At 41.9% G+C, this 26347-nt stretch overlaps 1 protein-coding gene across 3 annotated transcripts in view; it reads left to right on the top strand.

Annotated features, from left to right (window-relative positions):
- The window catches only part of SAMD12 (sterile alpha motif domain containing 12), a 174098-nt gene that overhangs the window by 100652 nt on the left and 47099 nt on the right, over window positions 1-26347 (top strand). Inside the window, exon 6 of one of the 3 annotated variants that reach the window (XM_040586125.1) lies at window positions 15255-16580. The exons of the other annotated variants lie outside the window; for them this stretch is intronic. Within the exon in view, the coding sequence (XP_040442059.1) occupies window positions 15255-15313 (59 nt within the window). The 3' untranslated portion in view covers window positions 15314-16580. Of the gene's footprint in view, window positions 1-15254; window positions 16581-26347 lie in introns of those variants that run through there. 3 annotated transcript variants of the gene reach the window in all.

The following is a 26347-nucleotide window of genomic DNA, read 5'->3' as shown; positions in this document are numbered from 1 at the left end:
GGCATTGTACTTGTGAATAAACACAGTTTTCCATGTTCTCACTGTCACACAGTTACACACACATGCACACACTCTAGTTGGATAAAAACGTAAACAGTAAATTAAGGATATGATTAAAAATTAAACAGCCACTGCAGAAGCCATCAATAGTAAGTACTTATTAACTTACATATAACAGCATGCTGGTGTGATAGCTTCAAATTGGCTGCTGAAACTGATTTGCAGCAAATAAGGCCAGCTTTCCAAAAGGATATTTCTGGTTTCCAGTAATCAGACCCTCAGCTCTGATTGCTTGTTTTGTTCCTTCACATTTTTTGCCAGTCTAAGTAACGGATAATATACATGACTTTCTTGAACTGTAGTGGGCAATATGCTTAATCCTTTGCCTCTAGTGCTTAGCAGAATGAGACAGTATGGGTCTGATCCAGATTTGTCCCATCTCATGCATTGTGAGACTTCTACAATTTGCCCCCCATCTCCTTTTTCTCCATTTTCTTTTCACCAGAGCCCATATCCATTCTGTGACCCGCCTTGCTTTACATATGTGCTGCATGATAAGCTGAAGGGCAAAGCTTTTTTATACATATTCACCTGCTCATCCAAGTGCCACATCCACACAGGCACACCTGTGATCTGCAGACCAGCTCCATCTGGCACTGCATGGCAGAGGCTGCGGTTTCTGGAGAGGGTGTCACCCAGCTCCATGGTCCCTTTCCATCTCATAACTTTTATGCCCTACTGTCTTGTGTCCCCTGCACGTGGAGTCCTGTGTATTGGAGGACAAGATGTTTGGCCATCTTGCTTCATTAGAGTCGGTGTGGTTTGAAGCTAGAGCAAGCGATTCTCGGTAGAACTGTTACAACTGGATTCAGCACCGGCAGCTCAATGTTAGCTTTAAATATTAAGTTGAAACAAGGTTAAAGACTGCTCAAAATGGGGACCAGTCGGGAAGGGCTGAGCAAAGCAGGATCTTTTCCATTGAGCTCTGTCTTCTTGGATGTCTGCTTTTCAGGTGGGTTGAGTAGTATGGATATGTGACCAGTATGTGGTACACAGGAGCTTTTGTGTATTTGTTTCCTGCCTTCGTATGGCCAAAGCTAAGTGCTCCTCATTCCAGAAAGCAGCTGAATTTGTGCTTGTTATCTGGGTCTCCTGTGTTCATTTAGGCTGGGTCCTCCTTCCCTTTTTTCTCCTGTCAGTCAAAAGCAAGAAATTGAATGAGTGTTACTTGAGTTAAAGATCTATAGACAGCTCAGTGTCAATGGGTTGTATATGTCCTGTAAAAAAGACTTTAATTCTACCTTCCTGTGAGAAAGCAGCGCATCTCTTGAATGGCTGCCAAACTCCTTGAATGTGGCTGCAGGTGGCTCAAATGCAGAGTTCGTTAAAACACAGCTGGAAGGTGATTTCTGTCATGAACACCTCAGCCTTGTCAACTGTTTTCCGTGCTTATTCTGCTCCAACTGGTGTGGTCCGTATTTGGAGCTATGCAGTGGGTGGCTCTTTGGTAGCTGCTAGCATTGTTGAACAATGGCTGCAGCCGCGCTTTGGGGAGCTGGACAAATGAGTGGCAAATAACTGGAGCGGCTGGTGTCTGTTCAGGGTTGCCTTCAGCTGCTTAGACCACTGACTTGTGTTTTAAAGAATATGAAGGCTGCCCTGATTGAAGTATTCACAGTGGGAGTTTCTCGATGAAGCAGGGGAATAATATGAGAAGGGATGGTGTAGCTTTAAGAAAGTGGAGGACATAATGGGTGTGAACCAAGTCTGAGATGCAGAGTGGGGTGCTGCAGCTGCTGAGAGCCACTGCTGGAGCCAGGATCCTGGATTAAGTGGACTTGGTATGAGCTTCACTCTTGCTTCCTATGCTGTGATTCCTGACTTTGTCAAAGCCTTTCCCATATAGTTGCATCCCTGTCCCAGCCACCAGTTCTCAGACCATGGAGAGAAGGGAGAGGAAGCCAAGGGTACACAATGTGCTCAGGTAGAAGACAGGGAAAAGGTTGGAAACCCACTGGCTTAGGCTGGTAGAGCTGAGTTGCTGTCAGCAGCAGAGGGAAACCTCTCCAGAGTGGTCTCAAGTGTACAGAATACCGCAGGGAGCAATTCCTTTTCTTCTCGATGTCCTGAAGAACAGATGGATCTGACATGTTTATTGCCTTAAGCTGTCTTGTTTTATCAGCACGTCAGAACTAGGTGCTTGACAGATGTTGTAAACAGAAAAGAAAATTCATCCATGCCCAGTTGTATGGTTATAGCATCTCTAGCTCCTATTTAGAACTAAATGAGGAGGTATTTTCATTTAAAATTAAGGGAAGACAGAGACAAATAAACTGTTACAAATGCAAACTGATCTTGTGAGCTCTAAAAGCATTGCTTGGCATCTTCTAGCTTTTTGGTTCAGAGCTGTCTGAGATAGGAAAAATGTCAATGCAAAGAGGCCAGGCTGAAGCATAGTGGCAGTAGTGAAGAAGATTTTGTACATGTTACAGCTTGAATAGCTTGAAATTTTAAAACGTGTGTTACAATTGCAAAAGCTTTTTGAAGCCAGCGACATATTTGCTCAAAAGTTTTTGCAATACAGTTCTGAATATCGAAAGCTAATTTTATTCACATCTACCCCATTCCTGTTTCTTCCTCCAAGCACACTTGGATTCTATGGGGGATGAGGCAGCAAGTGCTTCTGTGTCTTTTTTCACAGCAAGGTCTCTGTCGTGGTTGGGGTTTTTTCCTCTTCAAAAAAATCAAAGAGCTAAGAATTGTGTTAACATACTGCAGTGTTTCCAACAGTTGCAAACCGTGCAGTGCAGAATGGGTATGAAATATTTAATGTGATTTTAAATTAAAACTGTGCTACGTATTTACTTTTTTAAAGAAAAGTACATTGGGTTTATTTGAACTTCAGGCAGAGTAAAGTTAGATCTTACAGGTTCTTGTAATTATTTAAATTCTTTTTAATGTATCGCACTGTCTATTTGCTGCTGAAATGCAAAGGAAGTCAGACAACAGAATTGGTGACAGTCACTAGTTAAACACCTGTTGTTGAAGAGCTAAACTCTTTTTTTTACTTCTGCAGGTGCAGAGATAATATCTTTTTCATGTTTGTTCAGCTATTTCAATTCAGTGAGTAGTTCATTCAAAAGTAAGAAACCATTTGGGAGAAAAAAAAAGCTGAAAAGCTTGTTTTCGTCTTTTAATCTATAAACAAAATCTGTGCAGTAGAGGATAAGATCTACCAGTTCTGTGATCTTGAGAAATATGGCAACCAGAACTGACATTCAGTTCATCAAGGTAATGCTTCCTTGCTTAATGAGACCCATTACTTAAAAGTGTAATGATGAGCTTATTTTTGCCTTGATTTGGAAAATACTGCTCTTCAACATTTTTACTGCATTTCACTTTTACACACTAAGACCTATTTTATAACTAGAACTTAACATCAATCCCAAATAAAAAACCAATTGCCTGGCATAGTCTGTCATTACTCATGGCCAAATATGAGAATGTAAGGAATAAAAATCAATCAAGAGTTGTGTATAAAAGTGCTAATCATGTAAATAAATGTGTAGGTTGTGTTAACTGAAAAAGAAATACCATATTTATTGATACATGCTATATTTAAATCTGTGTAAACAGGCTGACAAGTTCAATATTACATCGGGAGTTTACTGCCCACAAGCTTAGGACAAGTAGTTTTTTCTACATTTTTAGGATCTAACAGAAGTATTGATAGGAAAGGTCCAAGGGGTAAGGAGCATTTTAACTGTCAAGAACTGTTAAAAGGGGTTGCATGGAGGACACGGAGCAAATAATCTTCTCTGGTTTAGAGGTCCAGGCACACAAAGGACCAGGAGGTACCTGGGAGGAGCAAACATGGATTTGCGAAGGACAAAACAGCCTGATTTCTTTCTGTGATGAGAGAACTGGCTGTGTGGACAAGGGAGGAGCAGCGCATGTTGTATGCCTTGACTTTACAAACACCTTTGATATGGTCTCCCCCAGTGTCCTTGTAGCCAAATTGCTGATTTATGGAATGGGTAAGGAGACAAGAAAAGGATGAAGAACCTAGTGCATCCCTAAGGAATAGATATAGGGGACAACACTGTCCAAATATCTGTTAGTGACCATGATGTTGAGACAGGGTGCACCCTCAGCAAATTTGTGGGATGATACCAAGTTGGGGACAGTGCTTGATGTGCTGGAGGGCAACACTGGCGCTCAGAGGGATCTGGATGGACTGGAGAAGTGGGCTGACAGAGACCTTTGGAAGTTCAACAGAGTCCTGCATCTGTGATGGAATAACTCTTTGCGCCGTTACAGGCTGGGGGTATCTGGCTGGGGAGCACTGTGCCGAAAAAAACACCATGGGGTCTTGATAAACAACGATTTAAATATGAACAAGCCCCTGCTGCAGAGGAGCACAACAACATACTGGGCTGTACAAGCAGCAGTGTAGCCAGCAGGTCAAGGGAACTAATTGTTCCCTTGCATTTGGCATGAGTCAGATGACATTTTGAGCAGTCGGAGCAGTTTTGTGCACAAGAAAGACATTGACAAATCCGAGTGGGTCAATGGATAGGTCACCAAGGTGGTCAGGGGCTGGAGCACATGGTGTAGGAAAAGAGGATGAGGGCTGGGTTTGTTCAGTCTGAAGACAAGGTTCGGAGAGTCTTATGGCTGTTTGCAGTTGCCTGTTGAGAGGGTGCAGAAAAGAGAGAACCAGATTCTTCTCAGATGTGCACGGGGCCAGAATGAGAGGCAACCGGCACAAGCTGTAATACAGAGAAGTCTAACTAAATATAAGCAGTGGGAAGAAGGGTGGTCAGACAGTGGAACGGGCCCAGAGAAGGTGTTAATCTCCATCCTTATAGATATTCCAAACTCGACTGGACACAGCCCAGGGCAACCTGACTTTACGCTAATCCTGCTCAGAGTGGGAGATTGGACTAGAGACCTCCAGAGGTGCCTTCCATCCCGCACGGGGTTCTGTGATTGATAGATGCCGGAGTCTGAGCTTATTGCCAGAGCTTCCCTTTGTGGGTCACTCTAGGAAAAATAGGAACCGTTGGAGATGTTTTATGTGATGTGATTTGCTTTAGGCATTGACTGTGTTTTAAGTTGAATCTCACTCCGGGAGATCCTGATCTCTTCTCTGGAGTGACAAGCTAAATAGATGCCTACCTTTGGTCAAGTGAATATTGTCTAGGGTGTTTGATAAGAGTTAAAATCTAAAGAGAGTTACTTTTGTTTCTGAGGGCAAAGGAAGTTGGTGAAGGAATTTATGCTTTATTCTGAGTCATCAGAAGGAAGCGGTTGACAATTTGCAGACTGAAGGCAATGTGAGTGGAAATGATCACAAAAGAGCTTCTGATCTGAAGGAGAGGAAGGAATGAGTAAAAGCAGCTGAATAATGTCAAAGGACTTTAAAACAACTGGTTTATTTGAACTTTGGAATAGATAGGTAAAGGCTGGAAAGGGTGGGAAAAGAAAGTTCAAGGGAACTGGCAGCGGTTTTTTGAAGACAAGATACTACAGACGTGGCAGCAGACTGTCCTATTGAAGGAGGAAGACATAAAATATCACAAGTACTTCAGGCTCTCTGCAATTACTTGAAAATCAGGCATACTACAACTGATGGGAACAGGAGAATGCATTGCTGAGGGAAAAATTTAAAAAGTAGCACCAGCACCTAGTTTAATGAGTTGCAACTACAAGGGGTATTAAAATTCAGTTTTTTCAAGACTGTAGAAATAAGGGAAGGATGAAGGAAATTAGACTTCTGTTACTTTGTGGATAAGGAGGGGAAAGCTGGTCAGAAAGAGGAGGATGAACACCAGCCTTTCTTGGATTCAGTTTTCCCAAACAGGCTGATCATGACAGGGTATTTGGAACGCTTAAATAGAGGGAAAAGAACACAAGCTGGGATAGCAGACAGAGGTGAAATATGGGGAGGGAAGCTGAACGCAGTCAAGTCATCAGGGTCTCTTGAAACTGGCCCCTGAGTACCTGCGAGTCAGATGAAACCACTCCTGGACTTTAGCTTTTATCTTTAAGAACTTGTGAAGGATGAGGAAGGGCAAACTTAAACATTAAAATGAGGAAGCCTGTCAGCTTAACTTTGATACATGATGAAATGCTCCAGAAAATTATAAATCAATTTGTAAACACCCAGAGGATAATAAGCTGATAGAAAACCAGCCAGTGTCGACTTGTTAAAAAAAGATATGTGTCAAACCTCTCTAGTTTCCTTTCTGAATGGAGTAAGAGGTGCAAGAGATAGAAGTAGTAGGTATGTCCTTAGTAAGGCTTTTGGCAGTGTTGCGGAAAGCCGTGTGTCATTCTTACAAGTAAACAGGGAAAAAATTGTCTAGGTTAAATTGCTGTCTAGGTTAAATTAGTGTGATGCAGGTGAAGGACTGGTTGAAATACTGTGTTCAAGGAATAGTTACTGTTTGCTCAGCAGATGGGGAGGGAGCCTGAAGTGCAGTGCCCTTCGTTCTGCCCCAGGGCATGTGCTGCTCACCGTTTTCGGAAGTCGTGGATGATGGACTGGAGAGCGCAGTGTGTGAGGGACTATAAGCTCCAGTAAGCTCTGGATGTTGTGGAGGGCAGGTTTAGAGTCCAAAGTGGTCTTGATAAGATGCAGAAATGGTTAAAATGGGTAAGGTGGGAATTCAGCAAATGTGAGTAAGAAGGTCTGCAGTGAGGAAAGGAAAACAAGCGTATGTGTGCAGATGAGGGATATCTGAGTAAGTAACAGTAATGTGAGAGAGCACATGGTGTTGGGATATCACAAGCTGGATATGAGTCAGCAGTCTGATACGGCTGGGGAGAAAATGGGGAAGAGACCAGACTTCACTATAAGTGGGAGTCTTGCATGTAAGCCATAGGAAATTCTTAACTCTTTTGTGTTGGCTCTGTCGCTTTGCTGGGATAGTGTCCAGAGCCGGCTTCACACCATGAGACAGTATAGACAGACTGGAGACAGCCAAGAAGAGAGCTGTAGGAGTGAGCAGAGATTTAGAAAAGACCAGTGAGGAAATATTGAAAAAGTTAGGTCCAGGATGCAAGGACAAAGTTGGAAAGAGGCAAAATCTTTCAGGTATATTGAAGGATTTGTAATATAAAATCATAGTGGTGTTTACCTATGCCCTTTCTACCTACCCAAAGGTAAAAGAGAAAGTAATTAGTTCAGTTTGCACCTAAGGAGGTTTAGTTTGTGTATTAGAAACTTAGCGTAAGCATATTACAGTGAAGTATTTAGGGGGAATGAGAGTAGAGGAGGGCTGTAGGTGTGAGGAATAGGTAAGAGGCAACTGTGAGGATGTTTGTCTTTGCCTCAAGGAGGGGTAGACTAGACAGTCTTTCTGAAATCCCCTTCAGTTCTCTCTATGGTTCTGCCCACCAAAGGAAAACACAAATTAAAAATGCAAAACAAGAATAAAACTGATTTAAACCAAGGGTTCCTTTTTGTTAATTTGAACTGTGATTATATTCAGCATTTTAAATAACCCTGGTTTAAATTAATCCCTTATGTTGCAGTGTTAGCATCTTCTATTTATGGAGGTCTTTTACAATACCTTTTTATTTATTAAAAAAAAAAAATGCTCCTTGGTGTGATAATCTCCTTGAGTATGAGTTATACAAGTAATGATGAAGAGGCTAAGATGTTCTTAAAACTGTTCTGAGGTAGTTGCTTTAATGCCTTAGTTTTTCAGTAAATTGGCTGAATTCATGTTGTAAAAACTAGACATCTCTTGAGACAATATTGTCCTAATAAATACCAATTTCTTAAATAGGTAACACTTGCATAAAGAAATTTCCCTTTCTAAAAATGAACTACTCGCCAAGCACGCAGCTCATCCAGACAGTAGCCTTGTATATCTTACTTTATCCAGGGCTGTACTGGTGACATTAATTCAATGAGGAGACCGGAATGGGAGCCTGTTAGTTATTTTTCATGTTTGATTTTCTTCTCTGTGAAACTAATATAAAGATGGTTATGTGAAGCTAATTATACCTCAGCTTTTTATTTTCTGCTGCTGAGTGAAATCATATAGAAGGATTATTTTTTCCCTTTTCCCTGAAGAATGGAACATTTGACCACAATTACCATTTTGTACATTAGATTAGAGCACCTTGCTATCTATTACCACGAGTGATTTATTAGTACATAGGGCACACTGGGAAAGTGTCTGACTAGCCAATGGGACATAGTAATCACATAATGCAATGCCTGCAGAATCAAATTCTGTTTGATGTTTAATATTTACCCAAACCGCAAAATAAGACTTCAAACAAACAAACAAAAATCTTCAAAAAGGGAAGCCCAAAAGTAAGGTGAAACCAGGTAAATGCTGGAATAAATTTTCCTCTTACAGGAAATCTGTGCTGAGCAAGGCATCCAAGGGAAGGGAAGCGCTGCTTTCTGCCCTTTCACATTCTGCTGTCCCCGGCTGTCCTGCTTCCTCTGTCTGCCTCTCTGCACATATGTGCAACCCACCTAAGGAAACAAATAGAAACGACTGGTCCCAGTCTGGCACTTCAATCCCTCAAGTTGATTCTGATTGGGAAGGTTTCTTGTGTATAATAATAGGTTATACAGACACTCAAATTTGTGCTTCTGTTAGTGTGGAGGGCACATGCTCACCTGCTGGCACAGAAGTGCTGTCATCCACTGAGCTCCATTTAGCCAGGTGCCAAGCACCTTTCATCTGAGAAAAAAGGATTCTTAACAGCCACTGCTAAAGATGTCTCTCACTGCTATAATGTATTAACAGCAGGGATGAAAGAGTTAATTCATTTTCCATCCATAATTTTTTTCTTTGTAGAACTGATTTGACACAGTCTAGCAGGGTGCTGTTACTGAAAAATTGAAGCACCAGGTGTGATTAAATAAGATCACACGTTTCATTCCCTCTTTAATTTCACATCACCCTTCAGCAGCTGTACCCCTTTGCTTTCCTATAGCTGGAGAGCGTATTGCATTTACAGCAGGTAGCTTGCCGCATTGGTAGCATGCACCATTGGACTGTTGTGAATCAAATCTGTTTGTGCACACAAATTATTTATTGTTTGATGGACCAAACTTATTAATCTGTTTATTTCTCAAGAGTAGAAAAAACAGAGTGCATTTGGGTAATGGAGACAAACCTAGCATGGTTCTTCAGTATTTTCGGAGGTTCATGCATGCAGCAGAACGGTTTTCATTTCACTGGAAAGAGAGTAAAAAGGTGAAGTGGACTTGGGGTCCTTTTTGCTATTCTTACCAAGCATATCTCAATAGGATCTGATTAAGTTGCCTGCTTCCCTGAGATTTCATGGTCTGCCACTGACATAAGGAGACTGAGCCAGTGCCCTCCTGGCCACTGCAGAGCAGCAGTACTGACACAGCACACACTGGGTCAGAAAGGTGCCACTGGGGCCACAATGGCTATTTGCAGTTAGAAACTGATCGCACAAAATGAAAACGATCAGGATTTTAATTTTCCATTGCTTTAGAATAGTGTTCCTGTGAAAAACTGAATTGGATTCTTAGAATATTGCTGGTAGTTATTCAGGGCAACATTTCCACTTCCAGACTCTGGCTGGCCTCACTGCTCAGCCAAAAGCAACTCAAAACAAAGAGAATTATCTTTTAATTTTTCCCAGTCCTCAGAGGAGGAGGGGTTTGTTTGCAATACTCTGACACCGTTATTTGCGGTAAAAAGTTTGTGCAGATATAACCGTGCCCTGCCTGAGTTGTTCCAGTGCAGCTCTGCCATAATTAATGCAAAGAACAGAAGTCAGCACTCTGTTGTGCATCAGTATACAATCTGCTGGATTACCGTCCTGTGGTGTCATCTCCAAGGCATACTGTCCCTGGGAGCATGTGTCTCTGAAGAGGCCTGCTGCTGTAACTTTGGCTTGGTTTTCTCCTCCTGTGCCTCTGGTGCTGGACTCCACTGATTCCCTGCTGCACTTAGTGGTGATATCACACATTTATACAGCTATGATGTTTCATGACGCAATATGGTAACGCTTCTCAGCAATTCTGAGCAGTGTTTGCCTGTTGCCTCTTTATAAATGTGGGTGTACAGCAATCTTGCCTGTTCTCCAGCACCCCTGACCCCCTGTGTGAACAGCCAGTTTTGCTCACTGAGAACTTGTCAAAATGCATCTATCAAAATTAAACAGGTGAATTAAACAAGTAAAATTGTATCTAAATACCATAGCACTTCGTTCCCAAGTGGACAGGGGTTTGTTTGCTGTAGCGTTATTCCCACATAAAAGAAAGAAGATGCCAGGAGAGGGTGACAGAAGGAGTTTGGAGATTCTAGGGATACATCTGGGCCTGCGTTTGAGTATAAATAATGCCTGTGAACACCTGTCCCTTCTTAAATTTTATCTTGGAAGCAGCGTTGGGACCAGCTCATTTGATGTCCCCTGTTTTTTAAATTAAGCTCTGCAGATAAGACTGGCTGCCTGTAGTGCAAGACTGTCCTTAAAAGTGAGCTGACATTTATGCAAACATGACTTAGTTCATGCAGGAAAAGATACTTTTTGATCTGTGAGAGTACAAAAAATAAAACTCCATAAAACTCCAAAGGAAACCATTTTTCTTTTCTTTATGTTAGTAGACCAGTCTTCACAGGGATGGAGGAAGCTGCTCTGACCTTTCTTTCCCTGTGTGATACAGACTGAGTGTGACTGTTTCATCTTAAGTGAGGCCAGTATCAAATCAATGGTTGGAACTAACTGTGCCAGTTTCTGCGTAATTATTGCCATATGCAATGGGCTGTTTTCTGCAAATACTTATACAGTGACTCCGAGTTGTCTACGATTTACTGCTGTTAAGACGAATGTGATTATTTATTAACTGTGTATTCACATGTACACAAAGGAAGTGTTTCAAAAGGTGAAATTATATTTCAGTAATTGTTTCTTATTATGCTCTGGATTTTTTAAAATTGTCTTTTGAAGTCGCAGTGAAGGGCTTAGGAAATCTTTCAGGTTGTGAAAGTTACCCAGTAATGTCAGCCTAAAGTATTAAAAAGTCCAGTGTGACCCCCTTCAGAAATAATGAGGTTTAAAGGAACCCATATTTTGCCCTGGATGTTTTGGGAATATGAGTGTTTAGACTATTCGTGGTTTCAGGCTGAAGCATTAAACCTTTTAAAAAACCAAAGCAGACGTTTTCATGCCACTCCCTAGTTTGTGGATCTGTTGCTTTAAGGGAAACGCTAGATTAATATTGGGAAAGTTGGCAGTAGCCCTTACTCCTCTTGCCAATGCGAAGCAGGGTGTTATTTTCCCTACTGCTTTTCCCATATCCTTTCTTTTCTTTAGGTGGATGAACTTCTCTTTCTTGCTCAAAAACCAAATGGATCTGCCATTGGTGCTGCTTTAATGCTGTTCTTTTCCTCTCCACGTACAAAGCAGCCTTTGCTCACACCTGCTGTGAATCATAGAATGGGTTGGGTTGGAGGGGGCATTAAAGATCATCTGATTCCACCCCCTGTGCCAGGGGCAGGGACACCTTCCACCAGATCAGGTTGCTCAAAGCCCCATCCAGCCTGGCCTTGAGCACTGCCAGGGATGGGACATCCACAGCTACTGTGGGCAACCTGTGCCAGCGCTTCACCACCCTGACAGTGAAGAATTTCTTCCTAATATCTAATCTAAATCTACTCCCTTTCAGCCTAAAGCCATTCCCCCTTGTCCTATCACTACATGCCCTTGTAAAAAGTCCCTCTCCAGGTTTGTTGTAGGCTGACTGCAACTCTTTGAGTGCAGCCATCCAGCCAGTTCCTTAACCACTGAATGGTCCACCCATCAAATCCATGTCTCTCCAATTTAGAGACAAGGATGTCGTGTGGGACTGTGTCAAGCGCTTTGTGCAAGTCCAGGTAGATGATGTCAGTTGCTCTTCCCTTATCCACCAGCGCTGTAACCCCATCATGGAAGGCCACCAGATTTGTCAAGCACAATGTACCCTTAGTGTCACCAATCACCTCCTTATTTCCCATGTGCCATAGCAGTTTCCAGGAGAATCTGCTGCATGGTCTTGCTGGGCATGGAGGTGAGACTGACTGGCCTGTAGTTCCCCAAGTCTTCCTTTCTTCCCTTTTTAAAAATGGGGGTTATGCTTCCCCTTTCCCAGTCAGGGGGAACTTGACCAGACTACCACAACTTCTCAAATATGATGGACAGTGGCTTAGCCACTTCATCCACCAGTTCCCTCAAGACCCATCTCATCAGATCCCATGGACTTGTGCACCTTCAGGTTCTTTAGATCATCTCAAACCTGATCTTCTGCTACAGCGGGCAGTTCTTCATTCTCCAAGTCCCTGTCTTTGCCTTCTGTGACTTGGGTGGTGTGGCTGGAGCACTTGCTGGTGAAGACTGAGGCAAAAAAGTCATTGAGTACCTCAGGTTTCTCTATATCCCAGGTAACCAGGTCTCCTGTTTCCTTCCAGAGAAGGCCCACATTTTCCCTAATCTTCTTTTTATCACCAGTGCACATGTAGAAGCTTTTCTTGTTGCCCTTGATGTCTGTCGCCATCTTGGGCCCCTCTTCCCTGCAGGGCTTTATCCCATGGTTCTCTACCAAGCAGATACATGAAGAGGCCAAAGTCTGCTCTCCTGAAGTGCAGGGCAGTGATCTTGCTGTAAGCCCTCCTCACTGCCCTAAGGGTCTTGAACTCCACCATGTCATGGTCACTGCAGCCAAGTCTGCCCTTGAGCTTCACATTCCCCAGCAGCCCCTCCTTGTTGGTGGGAACAAGGTCCAGCATGGCACCTCTCCTCATTGTCTCCTCTATCACTTGGAGAAGGACTTTATCGTTAATGTATTCCAGGAACCTCCTGGATTGCTTATGCCCTGCTGTGTTGTCCCTCCAACAGATATCGGGGTGGCTGCAGTCCCCCATGAGGACCAGGGGCTTGTGAACATGAGGCTGCCCTATCTGCCCACAGAAGGCCTCCTCTGCATTGTCTTCCTGGTTGGGTGGCCTGTAGCAGGTCCCCACTGTAATGTCACCTGTCCCCATGCAGAGCTCCATGCACTCCAGCTGGTCATTAACAGAGAGGGTTACACCCCCTCCTCGTGTCCCCTGCCTGTCCTTCCTAAATTAGCCTGTATCCTTCCATTCCAACACTCATAAGAGCCATCCCACCACATCTTCATGATGCCAGTAAGGTCATAGCCCTGCTGGCATCCGCATGTCCCTAACTCCTCTTGTTTGTTCCCCATGCTATGTGTGTTAACACTGAGGCATTTAAGCTGGGCCCCCAGTGAAGCTGACTTACTGGCTGGAGTGGCTGGAATTCCCTTGTGCTGCTCTTCAGGTACTCTCCTGCTGACCTGTGATCCCTCCCCAGGCTCTGGGCATCTATTGCTGGCATCACACTGGTAGGAGTGGGATGAATTGATGTTCTCCTCCCCCTCCTTCTCCCCGAGGAGAGCACAACATCTGTTTTGTTTTCTCAGTGGAGAGAAACACATTCTCAAGAAATTCTCCTCTTTTCCTGCTTGCTAACAACAAAAGAGATTTTAAAGCATTTAGTGTTTCTGGAGAGAGGAAAACACAGTGGAGCCCTAGACAGGAAAAAAAACAGCCATGGAAAAATAAATTGGACATAATTTGAGCTATAATTAAAGGTCTCAAAAAGAAGCCAAACTGCCAAGTTGGAAAGAAAAATGTGCATCTTGAAATAAAGTACCTTTATGGAAGGATGTGCTTGGGGTTACAGTGTAGGACTGCCATTCAGGACATCTTGGCTCTATTTCTGCTCTGGGCTTCCTGGGCCATACCATACTGGAAACTTAACCCTTATTTGCCTTGGTAGTCCATACATAAAATCTGATGGTATTGTGAGTCTCGGTATTTCATAGTGCTTGTAAGCACAAGGAGATGATAGAAGTTACTTAAATAGAAGCTGCTGTGGCATTGCAGTGATGGCAGGTTTTTTTGTTTATTCCATTGAAAAAGAGTTCATCTGCTTTGAAATATGGGAAAAAGTGTTTAACTGCATCCCTGGGTAATTGTTGTGGTGTTAGCATAGTGTAACCTTCAGCTTCAGTAAGGGGTCCTACTTCAGAATGAGTTAAAATGTAAAGTGAAAAAGAGTGCTTCACAGAACCTCACAGAGAAGGACCTTATGGTCAGCCTGCTAATGCTGTCCCTGCATGTCACATGTGACTTTGAAAGCAGCAGATGTTGTTACATACTATCTGCTTCATAGTTAGAAGCCAAACCAAAACCAAAGACTCTGTGCTGAGCTGTCTGTGATCTGGATGAGGGCAGGTTTCACATCTGAGAGGGTGCTTCTGCTGTGACACGTAATAGAAGCTCACACGCCGCAGGGTGTGACTGGTGGGAGCGTAGGGCACTCCTGCTGCTTGGAAAATCCATATGTGCAGCTTTAAGCTTTGCATTGCAACGTACCAACAGTCCCATTTGTGATATGGTTAGAGGTGGTGTCTTACAGTTCCATCATTCATAAATTTTTAAACCCATGTGAATAAATCCAAATATTTTTGTCTTTTAAAGGTGACCCACAACTCTAAACACGTTTACAGTTGAATACCTCAGCCACTCTGACAACATTACTGATTTGCACTCAGCAAATCTGGCTTTTGTGAGACAAATGAAAAGTTTATAATGCACTGTGACTTCCTTCTGGAGGACAAATCAAAATAAATCAAAGTTACTCTCTCCTTTTCTCACTGCTAGTATCAAAACTGTCTCCAGATGAACATAGAAATGTGCTAAGAGGTAAAGAAAGGTGTGGATTTCAGTGGCATCTTGGTTTAATCTTTTTATAGCTGTGTTAGCAAAAAAGCACATTCCTGGGTGGTTATTGTGTGTTTGAAGGGCCAGTAGAAATTACATTTTTCGGAGGTGTCAAAGTTGGAGGTAGTTGTTATTAGTATTTCAGGACTCTTAAGTTACCAAGCATACTCTTTGTGTATGTTTCTGCAGATCAGTTTGAATCATCTTCTGTATTTAAAAATTCACCTTACAGTTTCATGACCTGCTAGAAATCTCACAACATGGTATTTATGTTAACTGGTGAATTTGGGACACACGCTGTGGTTTAAAAATACAATAGTCGGGCTCTTGGGTCCATTTGCTGTAACATTTCTATGGTAGTCTGAACTTTGCACCACTGGTGGCAGTTCTGTCCCCTCTGCTATGATACGTTGTGATACACATATACATTTCCTAAACCTACCATTCACTTCCATTGTTTTCTCTGTTTGCTGCTAGAGGAAATCATGAGACTTCCATCTTTGCCATCCACGTGTCCGTTGCTGAGGACAGTATAGCTTGTGGATAAGCAGCAAAGAACTGTGGAACAGAAATACTTTTTAAAAAAAGTAACAACTGAAGAAACCCTGACTACTGGAAACAGAAGATTCAGAACTTAACATTGGTTGAGTTGCAGCAGAAGTAATGAAGTGTGAAATGTGCTATTCCCAACCAGTACGCCATGCTGCTTTAATTTACAGAATATATAATTATATAACATTAACATTCTGGTACATCAGTCTTTGACAAAAATTGAAATGAAAACAGACAAATGCATGAATCTGTTTATAAGACAATTATTCTAAGAGCAGTGGATAAGAATACAAACTTGAATAATTTTCATTATTTTAAGATTATGCCTTTAAGATCTTTTGATTTTGTGCCCTGGTAGATACTCACATGCTGTTGCAAACCAACTTAGTTTAGTAAACCTTTACTAAATGCTTATGGAAGTCCTTCCAGCATACTTCTAACTTAATCTGAATCCTATGAGCCTAAGACCAGGAATCTGCTTAGAGATCTGCTTTTGAGCTTCAGGGATAAGCTACATGTGAGATTGGTTTTCCCAATCAGACCATAGTCCATTTAGACTAACATTCAGCCTTTGGCAGTGGCCTGAATGAGCTGGTTAACCAGATGTACAATGCTACAACAATGACAATGAAGAGCACCACATCCCATCGCTCCAGGCATCTGTATTAACCACAGAGTTGTTAGAATAGGAGATGTCCTTCTATTTTATTTGCAAAGAGATGACAAATGTTTACTATTAATGGTTCCAGCTATATGATTACAGAGGAAGAGGACAGAATCCTGTTCTAATGTTCTGCAGGCAAATTTCTCTTCTGAGACACCGTTAGGTCCCAAATTGACCTACTGTGCTTGTGGTGTGGTCCAAGTATCTTTTATTTAAACCATTTTTGAGAAAATCCACTGAGTCTGGATTGCTCAGGAGACTTCTAGCAGTCTCTGTTGTTATTTCTTCCATGTAGCTGAGGCCAGAAGTAAACAGATGATTGAAATCAGATTGGATGGCTTAGGAAATGAATGTGCTTTTCTAACATGCCCACTAATGGACAAGTCTCCCCATCACAAACCTGCCACCAGGGCATCCACTCTCCTCAAAAGGCCAAGTGACTCGCTTTCCAAGGCTAGTCAACCTGTCCTCCTCCTTGGATTTGATGCTTCCTCCTAGGGTCAATTTAGGAGGCCCGGAGCTGCATTTTTTAAGGTTTCTTTTTTGCTCATACCTTACAGGTTTTTTTTCAGCTGAAGAATAAGTAAGTCCCCAGGCTTTGTTTTGTTGTGGTGTTTTGGTTTCTGGTGTTGCTTTTGTTGAGTTTTTTCCCCAGATGTGCATTAAGAATCAGATTAGCTTTCATCTTTCAACTGCTTGATAATGATTTATACAGAGCCCATAGACAAGCTAGGGGATACAGAGTGCATATGCACAGTCTGGTTGGGTCAAGAGATGACCTTTCTGAGTTTCTGTCTCCAGAGGAAGCAAAATTGTTTAAGTCTCTGGGATGCTAACAGGGCGGTGCTGAGAGACAAACTAATTTTGGTAGCATCATGCAGAAAAAAAACCCTCTGAAATTTAATGACCTTCTGTAGGGGAAAAAGGCTTTAGGCATGAAGATACAATCAGAAATCAACAAGACTGTCATCTGGGGAGTGGAGAGAGTACAGAAAAAGAAACAACTGGAATAGGCTGTATGTTTGAGTTTACTAAAAGGTACTTTTTTAACATAGAAGCACAGTTGACAGAGCAAGTAAGGCATGGTTTTCAGCATACCGCACTGCTGTATTTAAAACACAGCTCTTGATCCTTCACAAGGAATGAAATCGGATTTTTATTCAGGAATACCTAATGATTAGATATGTTGCACATCATCAAAGGCATTGAATAAACACAGTGCTAAATTTTGAGTAATCAAATGGTATATGATAAGCAGGAGGAAACTGGGGAGCAAAGTAGGAAGTTGTGCTGTATTTGGGGAAAAGGGTATGTTTCTGACAGGAACAACAAGAAACACGTTCTTGAGGCAGGTGGTCAGACTTGTATGTTTTTGTGGGTATAATACTTTAGAGGTGGATCTGGTTTGAAAAACAAAATAAAGCAACTGTTTAGAATATTTTTATAAATGAATAGTTTTCTTACTTGTACAGATTATGCCAGCATTCGTACAAGAGTGGATGGTGTCACAGCATGGGGATGTTTGGGAATAGAATTGTTCTCTCTTGCCTTGAATTAGAAAGGTTCTTAGGGAAAAAATCTAGGTCGAATAGTAATGGAAAACAGATGAACCAGGTTTCACAGATCATGTAGTCCATCCCTTTTCACTGAAACAACATCAGTACGTAGAATTTATAGTCCATATAATTTATATGGAAAATGGATGGAGTTATTTTTAGTTGGCAATATTAATGGTTTGATAGTGTATCACAAATGTCAGCTATACAATGACCTATTATAATACTAATTGGACATATAATGTAGCAACCATACAGCTGCTGATGGACAGGATAATGGGATGGTAACTTACTCAAATTGATTTATGTGTCACCAGACCCTGGCCCATGCACTTCAGCAGTGACCAAGATAAATAAGCTTATTCTTACAGAGATGGTAAGGCTGCACGTCTTCAAGAATACAAGCCTGCATACTGGTCCTGAGTATTTGATTCATCTCTGTGAAGAGGAGATCACGTTGTTCCTGCACCACTTCAAGGGCTCTGATATTGGAGCCTGTCTTAATGCAGAGATTAGGACAAAGCAGCTCCTTGGAGAATGAGTTGCTGTGGGACTTCTGTAGCTGCTATTCCAGGTGGTGCAAGGTCTCACTGAAACTCCCACTGTGCGTATGGCTGACAGATGCTTCGGACTGGCACAACAATACCACCAACTTTTTATGATATATGTGCCAGAGGAATTCAACATATCCCCGAGCTAGCTCAAGTCTTTCTATGTTCCATTTAAGAAATATTGACAAAATGGGCCACATTATCTCTCAAGTCATTAATATATAACTTATGAAAGGACCTGGTCAAAAAAACTAAATAAAGACAAAACTCTAAACCAAACCTATTTTCTGCTCCTATGCTCCTTCTGCTGGTTATGCAGAAGCAGTAAACAAGCCCTATTCCCAGAGCTGTGCTGACAGCGCTGATGATGGTGGTGCACAAATTAGGAGGTAAACAAAAAGCCGTGTTAATTTCAAGCTCCATTAGAAACAGGCGGTAAAAAAAAAAAAATCAATGTCTTCCAAACAGAAAAGGTCAAAATTGGTAGGGAAAGAAAGTTGGTTTTCCGGTAGGTATAAGACTTTTTAATTATTATTATTATTATTTCTTTTAAATTGGGTGTAAGCAAGAAGAAGCTACTGGTCAGTGTCAATATTAATGACTAATACACTGAAAATAAGCAACTAGCAAAAGTTGTTTTTAAAGAAAAATACACTCAGCTTTGGCTCAGGTTGAAATTCTTGTATTTAAAGGCTGGTTTCTATTTTAAATTTTGCCTGTAGGTTCTGTGGATATTCAGTTACATTTATAATCTTGGCATGACACATTTGAGGGATCATTCTTTTGAAAAGTGTAATCATCAGATTTCACTGTTTTCTCTTGGCACAGTCTATTCTTGGATCCAGATCCTTGAGGCCTGTTGGTTTAAGTTTTAGGCTTTGTTGTGCATCCAGATTAAGTCTGGAAATACATGTGTGTCATTTTGTTATCAAGTCGTCTAGCAGAGGATGACAGGAAGAACAAATACTGCTTTATGTGTTTTTGTTTTATGGTAGTGTGTCACCTTCAACTCCACTGACATTAAAGGTTTATCACTTCATGTGATCTTTGCTTTGCATATTAAACTAAATTTCACGTGGCCATGTTAAATTATGTATGGTGATGGAGTTCCGTGGCCACAGTGTTGGGAACCAGTTCTTCAAACGTGAGCACATATGCAAAAACCTTGGCATGTAAGCACCACAGGCTACAAGCTTACAGAGCAACGTTACTGGCTGTCTTAAGCGTTTGACAAACTGGTGGTCTTAGCACGGCCACAGATGTTCTGAAAATTATTATTATTACACTTACTAATTATAACTCTGCTATAGTTATGGATGTTTAGTGTAACCTCTTTTGATCAAGAGCAGCGTTGGGAAAAGGCTGACTGTTAATGCTTCTTCGTTCTCCAGCACCAGCTAGTCACAGCATTTTGCTAACACTTCATAGTGTTCATCCCTGTGTAGTAGGCAAAAATCCCCTCTACAGAATAGGACCAAGACACAGGGAGTTCAAAGGCCATGTTTTATACATAAGAATGTATTCATGTGATACCTAGATCGGTTTGAAACCATCTTCAACAAAAGTATGGTCAATATTTTTGTAGCAGAGTCAGGATCTCTGTGGTAGAGCACAGATAAAAGATACAAAGTGATCCCAGCTCAACACATTTCCTTCCGAACAGCTGCATCTCCTCATTGTGTCTTCATCTCACCCCTAAGACACAGCTTGCACTTCTAATTGTCATTCCCTTCAGTGGACATTAGTATGCTTTTAAATTGGCCATTTGTGTCCCAGAACTCCCCTGCCTGTCCGGTGACTCACTCAGACCTGCATTTTGCACACCCTCGGGAAGCATGGAACAACTTATCGCTGCACTTTCAGCTTCTGGTCCTAAAACTGTTGTGCATCGAATTCAGTCCTCCCTTATTGCTTGATTAACCACTTAAAACTGCAGTTGTTGTGAGAAAAAAGTGACTTTTTAAGAGAGGAAGAAGTCTAAAAGGATCTGGTCTCTCCTGTGGATTTCAACATCATCTTGGTTTTCTCTTGGTTTTACAAGTTATTAGTTTTTTTGCTTTTTTGTTTTGTTTTGTATTTTGGTTTTTTTTGGGGGGGGGTTGTGGTTTTTTTTTTAAAAAAAAGGTTTTGCAAGTTAGTATTTTTGCTCCCTCGCTGTGCCGTCCTGCAAACCTTACCTGCCTGCCTCCTGTTTCTTAATGCAATCACCACCAGAAGAGACTTACTCTACCTGAAATTGTAATTAAAGCATGAAGGTAACATACAGGAGTCAGTTGACCCATCCATAGTTGCCCTGGGAGTATATTGCTATCAGCAGTCAAATCTTGTTCGGCCAGGGAAGTGAGCAGTAGTGATTTGAGACTGTGTAGAAAGCCGATATGCTGAGTGCCAGTTATCAAAAGTTCCTCTGATCTGTTTACTTTCATGTTCAGGTTTCAGCTCTCTAGGTTAATGATGGCCCATTTTGAGAACATGACATTTGTATTTATTTCAGAAAATGATACCTTTTGTCTCTCTAGAGCAGACAATGTTGTGTTCTGTCAAAACTTCAGTTATAAACATCCTTCCATCTGCAAGTCTGAGGCCAAATACTGCCCCTTGAAATCATGAGAAGCTAACTCCCGGTGAGTCCCGGGGTTTGGCTAGCTGTCTTTTTGTGTCTTTCTGATAATAAATTATGAACATCATGTTGAAAAAGACTTTGTGAAACTAGCCTTCATGACATCTAAGTAGTAATGACTTCAGTGAAGCTTGAGGGCATACAAAGCGCTCACCGTTTACTACTACAGTGAATTCTTTCACAAGGCTTTTTTCTTCTGCAGCACAATTAATTTTACGTTTCATTTACTGACATTGGCATGCACTTAGCTTTATAATATTAGTTAAAATTGGCTTATGATGTCAGTCTTATTTTTAGCACAGTGAAAGCAGGGGAATAATTGAAGTGTGCTGTTGTACAATTTAGGGTTTGTGGTGGACTTGGAGAGATGAGAATGCACCATTCCTGTTTCAGTTGGCCTAGAGGGAATAGTTCTTCTCTTTAACATTTCATTGTAATCTTTCCAATGATACCTCAAAATGTCAGCCTGTGCCTCATAGCTTAAGTTCCCAAAATAACTTCTGATGTACCTCAGAAGTTTAAAAATTAAATCTCAGTGATACACACCAATAACATTCGAATCTGAAAGGCTGTCGAAGTTCAGTGTATCATTTATTTTGTTTTAGTTCTTTTTTCAGTTCTAAGTTGTCTCCTGTTTGTTAATACCAACAAGCCGGAATTATAGACTGCCACAGGGTACTGTGCTGGTCATACTGAAAAGCTTTACCAGGTTGTGGTGTAATATTCTAGTGAAGTCTTAGTAACTTTCCAGGATGAAAAGGAAATAAGTATTTTGTCTGGAGTTTTCTTGCTTGCTTTATGTGATAGTGCTTTGGTTCTAGAATGCCTGTTTTAGCTTTTCTGCAATGAAATGAATGCATTAGGAGGTCAGTCAAGCATTGATTAAAATCTGATTTGGGGCTCACGCTGACTTCCACAAACTTCCTTAAATCTTGTGATGACTTGGAGAAAGGGACATTCATAAACGTTTCCTGTCAGGAGTGATGTCTCATCAGGAGTCTGAAGGAGGAAGAACACTGAGACATCTACACGTGAATGGCATCCTACTTGACTTGCCTTCAGGGAAAATAATGTATGTAGATCATAAGGTTGGCTCTGTCTTTCAGGTTTATGGAAACATTTACCCCTGTGTTTGCTTTTCCCTATGAGATAAAGCAAGCACTGGGAAGCGCTGAAACTTGGTGTATTAGGATGCAGAACACACAGAGCTCAAAGAGCTATAAGACCTTCATCAGTTGAATGAGTCGGTCCGGGCTGACCTGACCTCACTTGGACTTTTTCTGTTAGAAGAGTAGGTTATTTGCTGGAGTCATTCTGAACTCTCACTATGAAACACAGTTTTTCTGCTGTGCTCATATCTAAAAGCTATCTATTTTTATTGCTGTCTCTATCTGAAATATTTCAGGCTAATGAAACAATATGATTGTTTTTATCTCCCAAGTATTTCATTTCTACTGAAGAATATCATACAGAAGAACGCAAATATAAATCTGAGTGGTTATCTCTGCTAAGCTGCTTTTAAAATAAATGAATTAGCTTAGTAAAAAACTGGCAAATACATGCCAAACATTTTGTGAGGATCGCTGATTGTGAAGTTTTGTTAAACTGTGCTTTCTTCAAGCATGTACAAAAATAGCAACTTTGGAAATCATGAAGCTGTGTCTTTTTCACCACTGAAGCTATTATGAGACTGCAGGCAGCATTCTCATTCCCTTTCTTACCCTTTGAAAGCTGAACATCATCTCAGAAATGTGTGGAAGAAGTAAGCGTGGTGCTTAATGTAACGGATTGCTCAAGAAATAGGTACTATTTGCTGTTTTAAGCATTAGCCAGCAATTAGGGCTTGCAGTACTGTCTCATTCTGTTTTCATTAAGGAGGTCATTAACAAAGATATGATACAGTCTTTTCCTCCTGCTACATATGCAACAAAAATAAGTGAAGACTTCAGGTATTTCCAGGCCAGCGTTACTGTCTTTATGAACCTGCCTCTGTGACGCCTGCAAGCAGAAGCAAGGCGAGCTTCTGCAATCTTTGGGAAACTGCCCCTCACAAGGTAATCAGGAATGCTTTTCAGGCCTGGCTCTTGTGTGCATATGAAATCTAAGCTGCTTCTCTTTCGTTCCAGCCCTTCTTAGGTTCCCTCCCTCCCTGGCAGCTTTTATGGACTAGCAAGGTCATTCCCCATTGCTGCAATTCCACCTCCCATCACCCATGTCTATGGTATCACCTCCGCTATTCCTTGGGAAGAGCTCCCTGAGAGCTACCACAAAGTCGCCCTACGGTCTCCTTCAGATCCTACCTGATGACTGTACCTTGCTGGCTGCAAGTCTGCGAGCATTTGAGCTCTGAAATGTGCTGACTGCTTGCTGTCTTGCTGACCAATGTCTCGCTGTTTCCTGGTGTCTCTGCACCCGCTGTGTTTGCCTTGTCTTTGGGTACGTCTGCACTGCCTTCTGCAGTGTGTTGTGGAGAAACATAATCCAGCCAGGGAGCTCGGAGGAGCCTACCTCTGTGAGGAAAAGCTTTGTGCTCTGCTACCGTAGCACCTTTTCTTGAGCCAGGTAATTTCAACTTGGATCACTGTACCGTACATTATGCTCTAGCACGCAGACTTTCTTTTTGTTTTATGTTGGGAATGCACTTGGCATGAGGAGTAGGGGAATGTTTTCATTACTGATAGGTAAATATGTTTTCACATGAATTAGACAAACAATATTTTTGTATACATTGCAGAGCTGCCCAATGATGACAGCAAAGATCATAGACCATACAAGGTTGGAAGGGACCTCAGGGATCATCTCATCCAACCTTTCTTGGCAAAAGTGTGGTCTAGACAGGATGGCCCAGCACCCTGTCCAGCTAAACCTTAAAAGTGTCCAATGGTGGGGAATCCACCACTTCCCTGGGGAGATGATTCCAATGGCTGATGGTTCTCATTCTGAAAAATTTTGCTCTTATGTCTAGTTAGCATCTCCGCAGTAGGACCCGTTATCCCTCATCTTTTCCATGTGACTCCTTGTAAAAAGGGAGTCTTCATCTTCTTTGTAGACACCCTTTAAAAACTGGAACATGGTGATAAGGTCTCCCCCTAAGCCGCCTTTTCTCAAGGCTGAACAAACCCAGTTCTCTCAGCCCTTCCTCATATGGCAGGCGTCCCAGTCCTTGACCATCTTCGTGGCCCTTTTCTGGACCCTCTCCAGCCTGTCCACATCATTTTTGTACAGCAGGGACCAAAACTGAGCAGTATTCCAGGTGTAGCTTGACAAGCACTGAGTAGAGTGGGATAATGACAACTTTGTCTCTGCTGGTGTTGCCCTTGTTGATAAAGCCCAGCATCCTGTCGGCTTTCTTTGCCGCAGCAGCACACTGTTTGTGCACATTAAGGTTGTCACCTACCAGCACCCATGGGTCCCTTTCCACAGAGCTGCTCCCCAGCCAGGTACATCCCAGACTGTGCTGCAGTCCTGGATTATATTTTCACAGGCTCAAGACCTTACACTTGTCCTTGTTGAACTTCATAAAGTTTTTGTTAGCCCACTCTTCCAGCCTATCCAGGTCTTCCTGCAGGGTGGCTCTCCCTTCTGAAGTGTCCACTTCCCCACTGACTTTGGTATCATGGGCAAACTCCATCAGGGTACACTTGATCCCATCATCCAGATCACTTATGAAGATATTAAATATCGGAACTCACCTTTTCTTCACCGGTGTGCTACTTGTGCCCAGTCTGATTTGTCTTGCCAGGCATCAGGACGCTTATGGTGTAGTTGTAAGTGCAGGCTCCCTGCCTCTCTTGCAAGTCTTACAATAATACAGTTATTAAGTGTATAACGTAAGATGTTTAATTTCTCCACTGATGTCACCACACAAGGACCGTTAGAGGTCAAACTGCCAGTTTGGCATGTCCCTGTGTTTTGATAAATGTATTATTTTAGAGAACATTTCTACTTTTTTCTTCTTGATGCTGTTCAGATTGGACCTAAAAAATGCCTAACTGCCCTGCAACATTTATTTTTCCTACAAGCTGGCTAGAAAAGCAAGGGGGATGAACAGAATGCAAAACCTTGACATTTGAAGATATTTTCTAGCTCTTTTAGCTATTGTTTTGTATGGCTGTTGTACCTGCCAGACCCTGATGAGAAGAGCATGCGAGATCTGTGGTGGGACCAGAACTGAATGCCAGCTCGAAGCTCCTCCATCTGTGTTCCTAAGGAAAAAACCTTCTCTTGATGGTTTTCAAAACACCCTCGGGTAAAGCAATTCTCTGAGAATCCATGTGAGCAAAAGTGAAAGCAATGCCAAGCCTCATGGCTCCCTTCCTACCTCTGCACCACTTTTGGGAGCACTAATGAGACCTACCAGCCTTTTCCATCCAACTTGTCCACGGAAGACTGGTGGAAGATGTGATTTATTAGCTAGGACCAGGATGGATAGCATCATAAATCTCCGCTAGACGGCAACAATTAAAGTTGCCAGGGCTCTCTGCTTTGCCACATGAAGTCCATGCGACTCTGACCAGATTTGACCAGCTTATTCTGCTAAATGAGGGTGTTGAAATGACCATCTGGATTTTATTAATAAATGTATAAATCTGAACTATAAGGGGAAAAAAGATGAACTGGTGCCTGTATATCTGTGACATATTCTTAATAATAAAACTTAAACTCTTACACAGCCTGATACAAATTACTTGCTCTACTGCGCCAGTTCTGCCACAGCTACACATTTAATTTTTGTGATATGCTGTGTGACTGCTCGGCTAGTAAGTGCTGAGAAGGGAGAGTAATAGATAGATAGATGCATCTGGTATTTATAGAGGACTGTTTTAATGGTGCTAAAAAACTGATGCGCTCAGCGTTCCTTGCAGCTGCAGTTGCGTTCGTGTCAGTAATCCTATCAGGAGGGTTGCTAGTTTCCAGAGTAATTAGAACCCTGAAGCAAATAAACACCAAATGAATTCTCTTCTTTTGAAGTTATCTTTTTTCCTTTCTTTTAAATAGCCCTTCTCTGGTATAATTATGTACCAGTCATTATAACATTAAAAATCATTTTAAGTGAATGAATGCTATTTTTGTTGTTGTTGTTCCTTGCTAATTATTGTGAACTAATTGTAATTTAGGATAGTCTTCTAAAAATCTCATTTCATTACAGAATGGCTATTGACTTAAACTGCTTTCCGCCTTGATCCCAGGGAGAGGCGGCAGCTCCAAGTTGGGTTCATCTAAGCCGGTCTGGTGGCTTGGCTTGTAGCATATGTGGGTGGAGTACACGTTGTTGCTCAAAGCCATTTTGATAAACTCCTGCCCTTCTAGCGTTTAAGCCATAGGTTAAATATAAATTCACAATACTGTATGCTTGCCACCAGGGAAGTGATGACAGAGATACTATATGATAATATAGGGAGGTAATAGCCTTCCTATCTGGCTTTTTGTGACTGTGTCTAGGATAATACATGGAGCCCCGAGCACCTCGTTCCTTGAAAAGATGCTGGCAGGAGTTCAGAGGACGGTAACAACCCATGCAGTCGTCTGGGGAGGGTTTGCCTCTAAACTGTGATATCTTCACCGTTTATCTGGGTTATTAGTTTTGCAACATTTGTGGCTTTAGTCAGATGTTTTGGATTTGTGCT

Source organism: Falco naumanni, chromosome 3 (assembly GCF_017639655.2).
Source record: "Falco naumanni isolate bFalNau1 chromosome 3, bFalNau1.pat, whole genome shotgun sequence".
Classification (NCBI taxonomy): Eukaryota; Metazoa; Chordata; class Aves; order Falconiformes; family Falconidae; genus Falco; species Falco naumanni.
The sequence above is the reverse complement of the archived record's forward strand: the minus strand, read 5'-3'. Positions and strand labels throughout refer to the sequence as shown.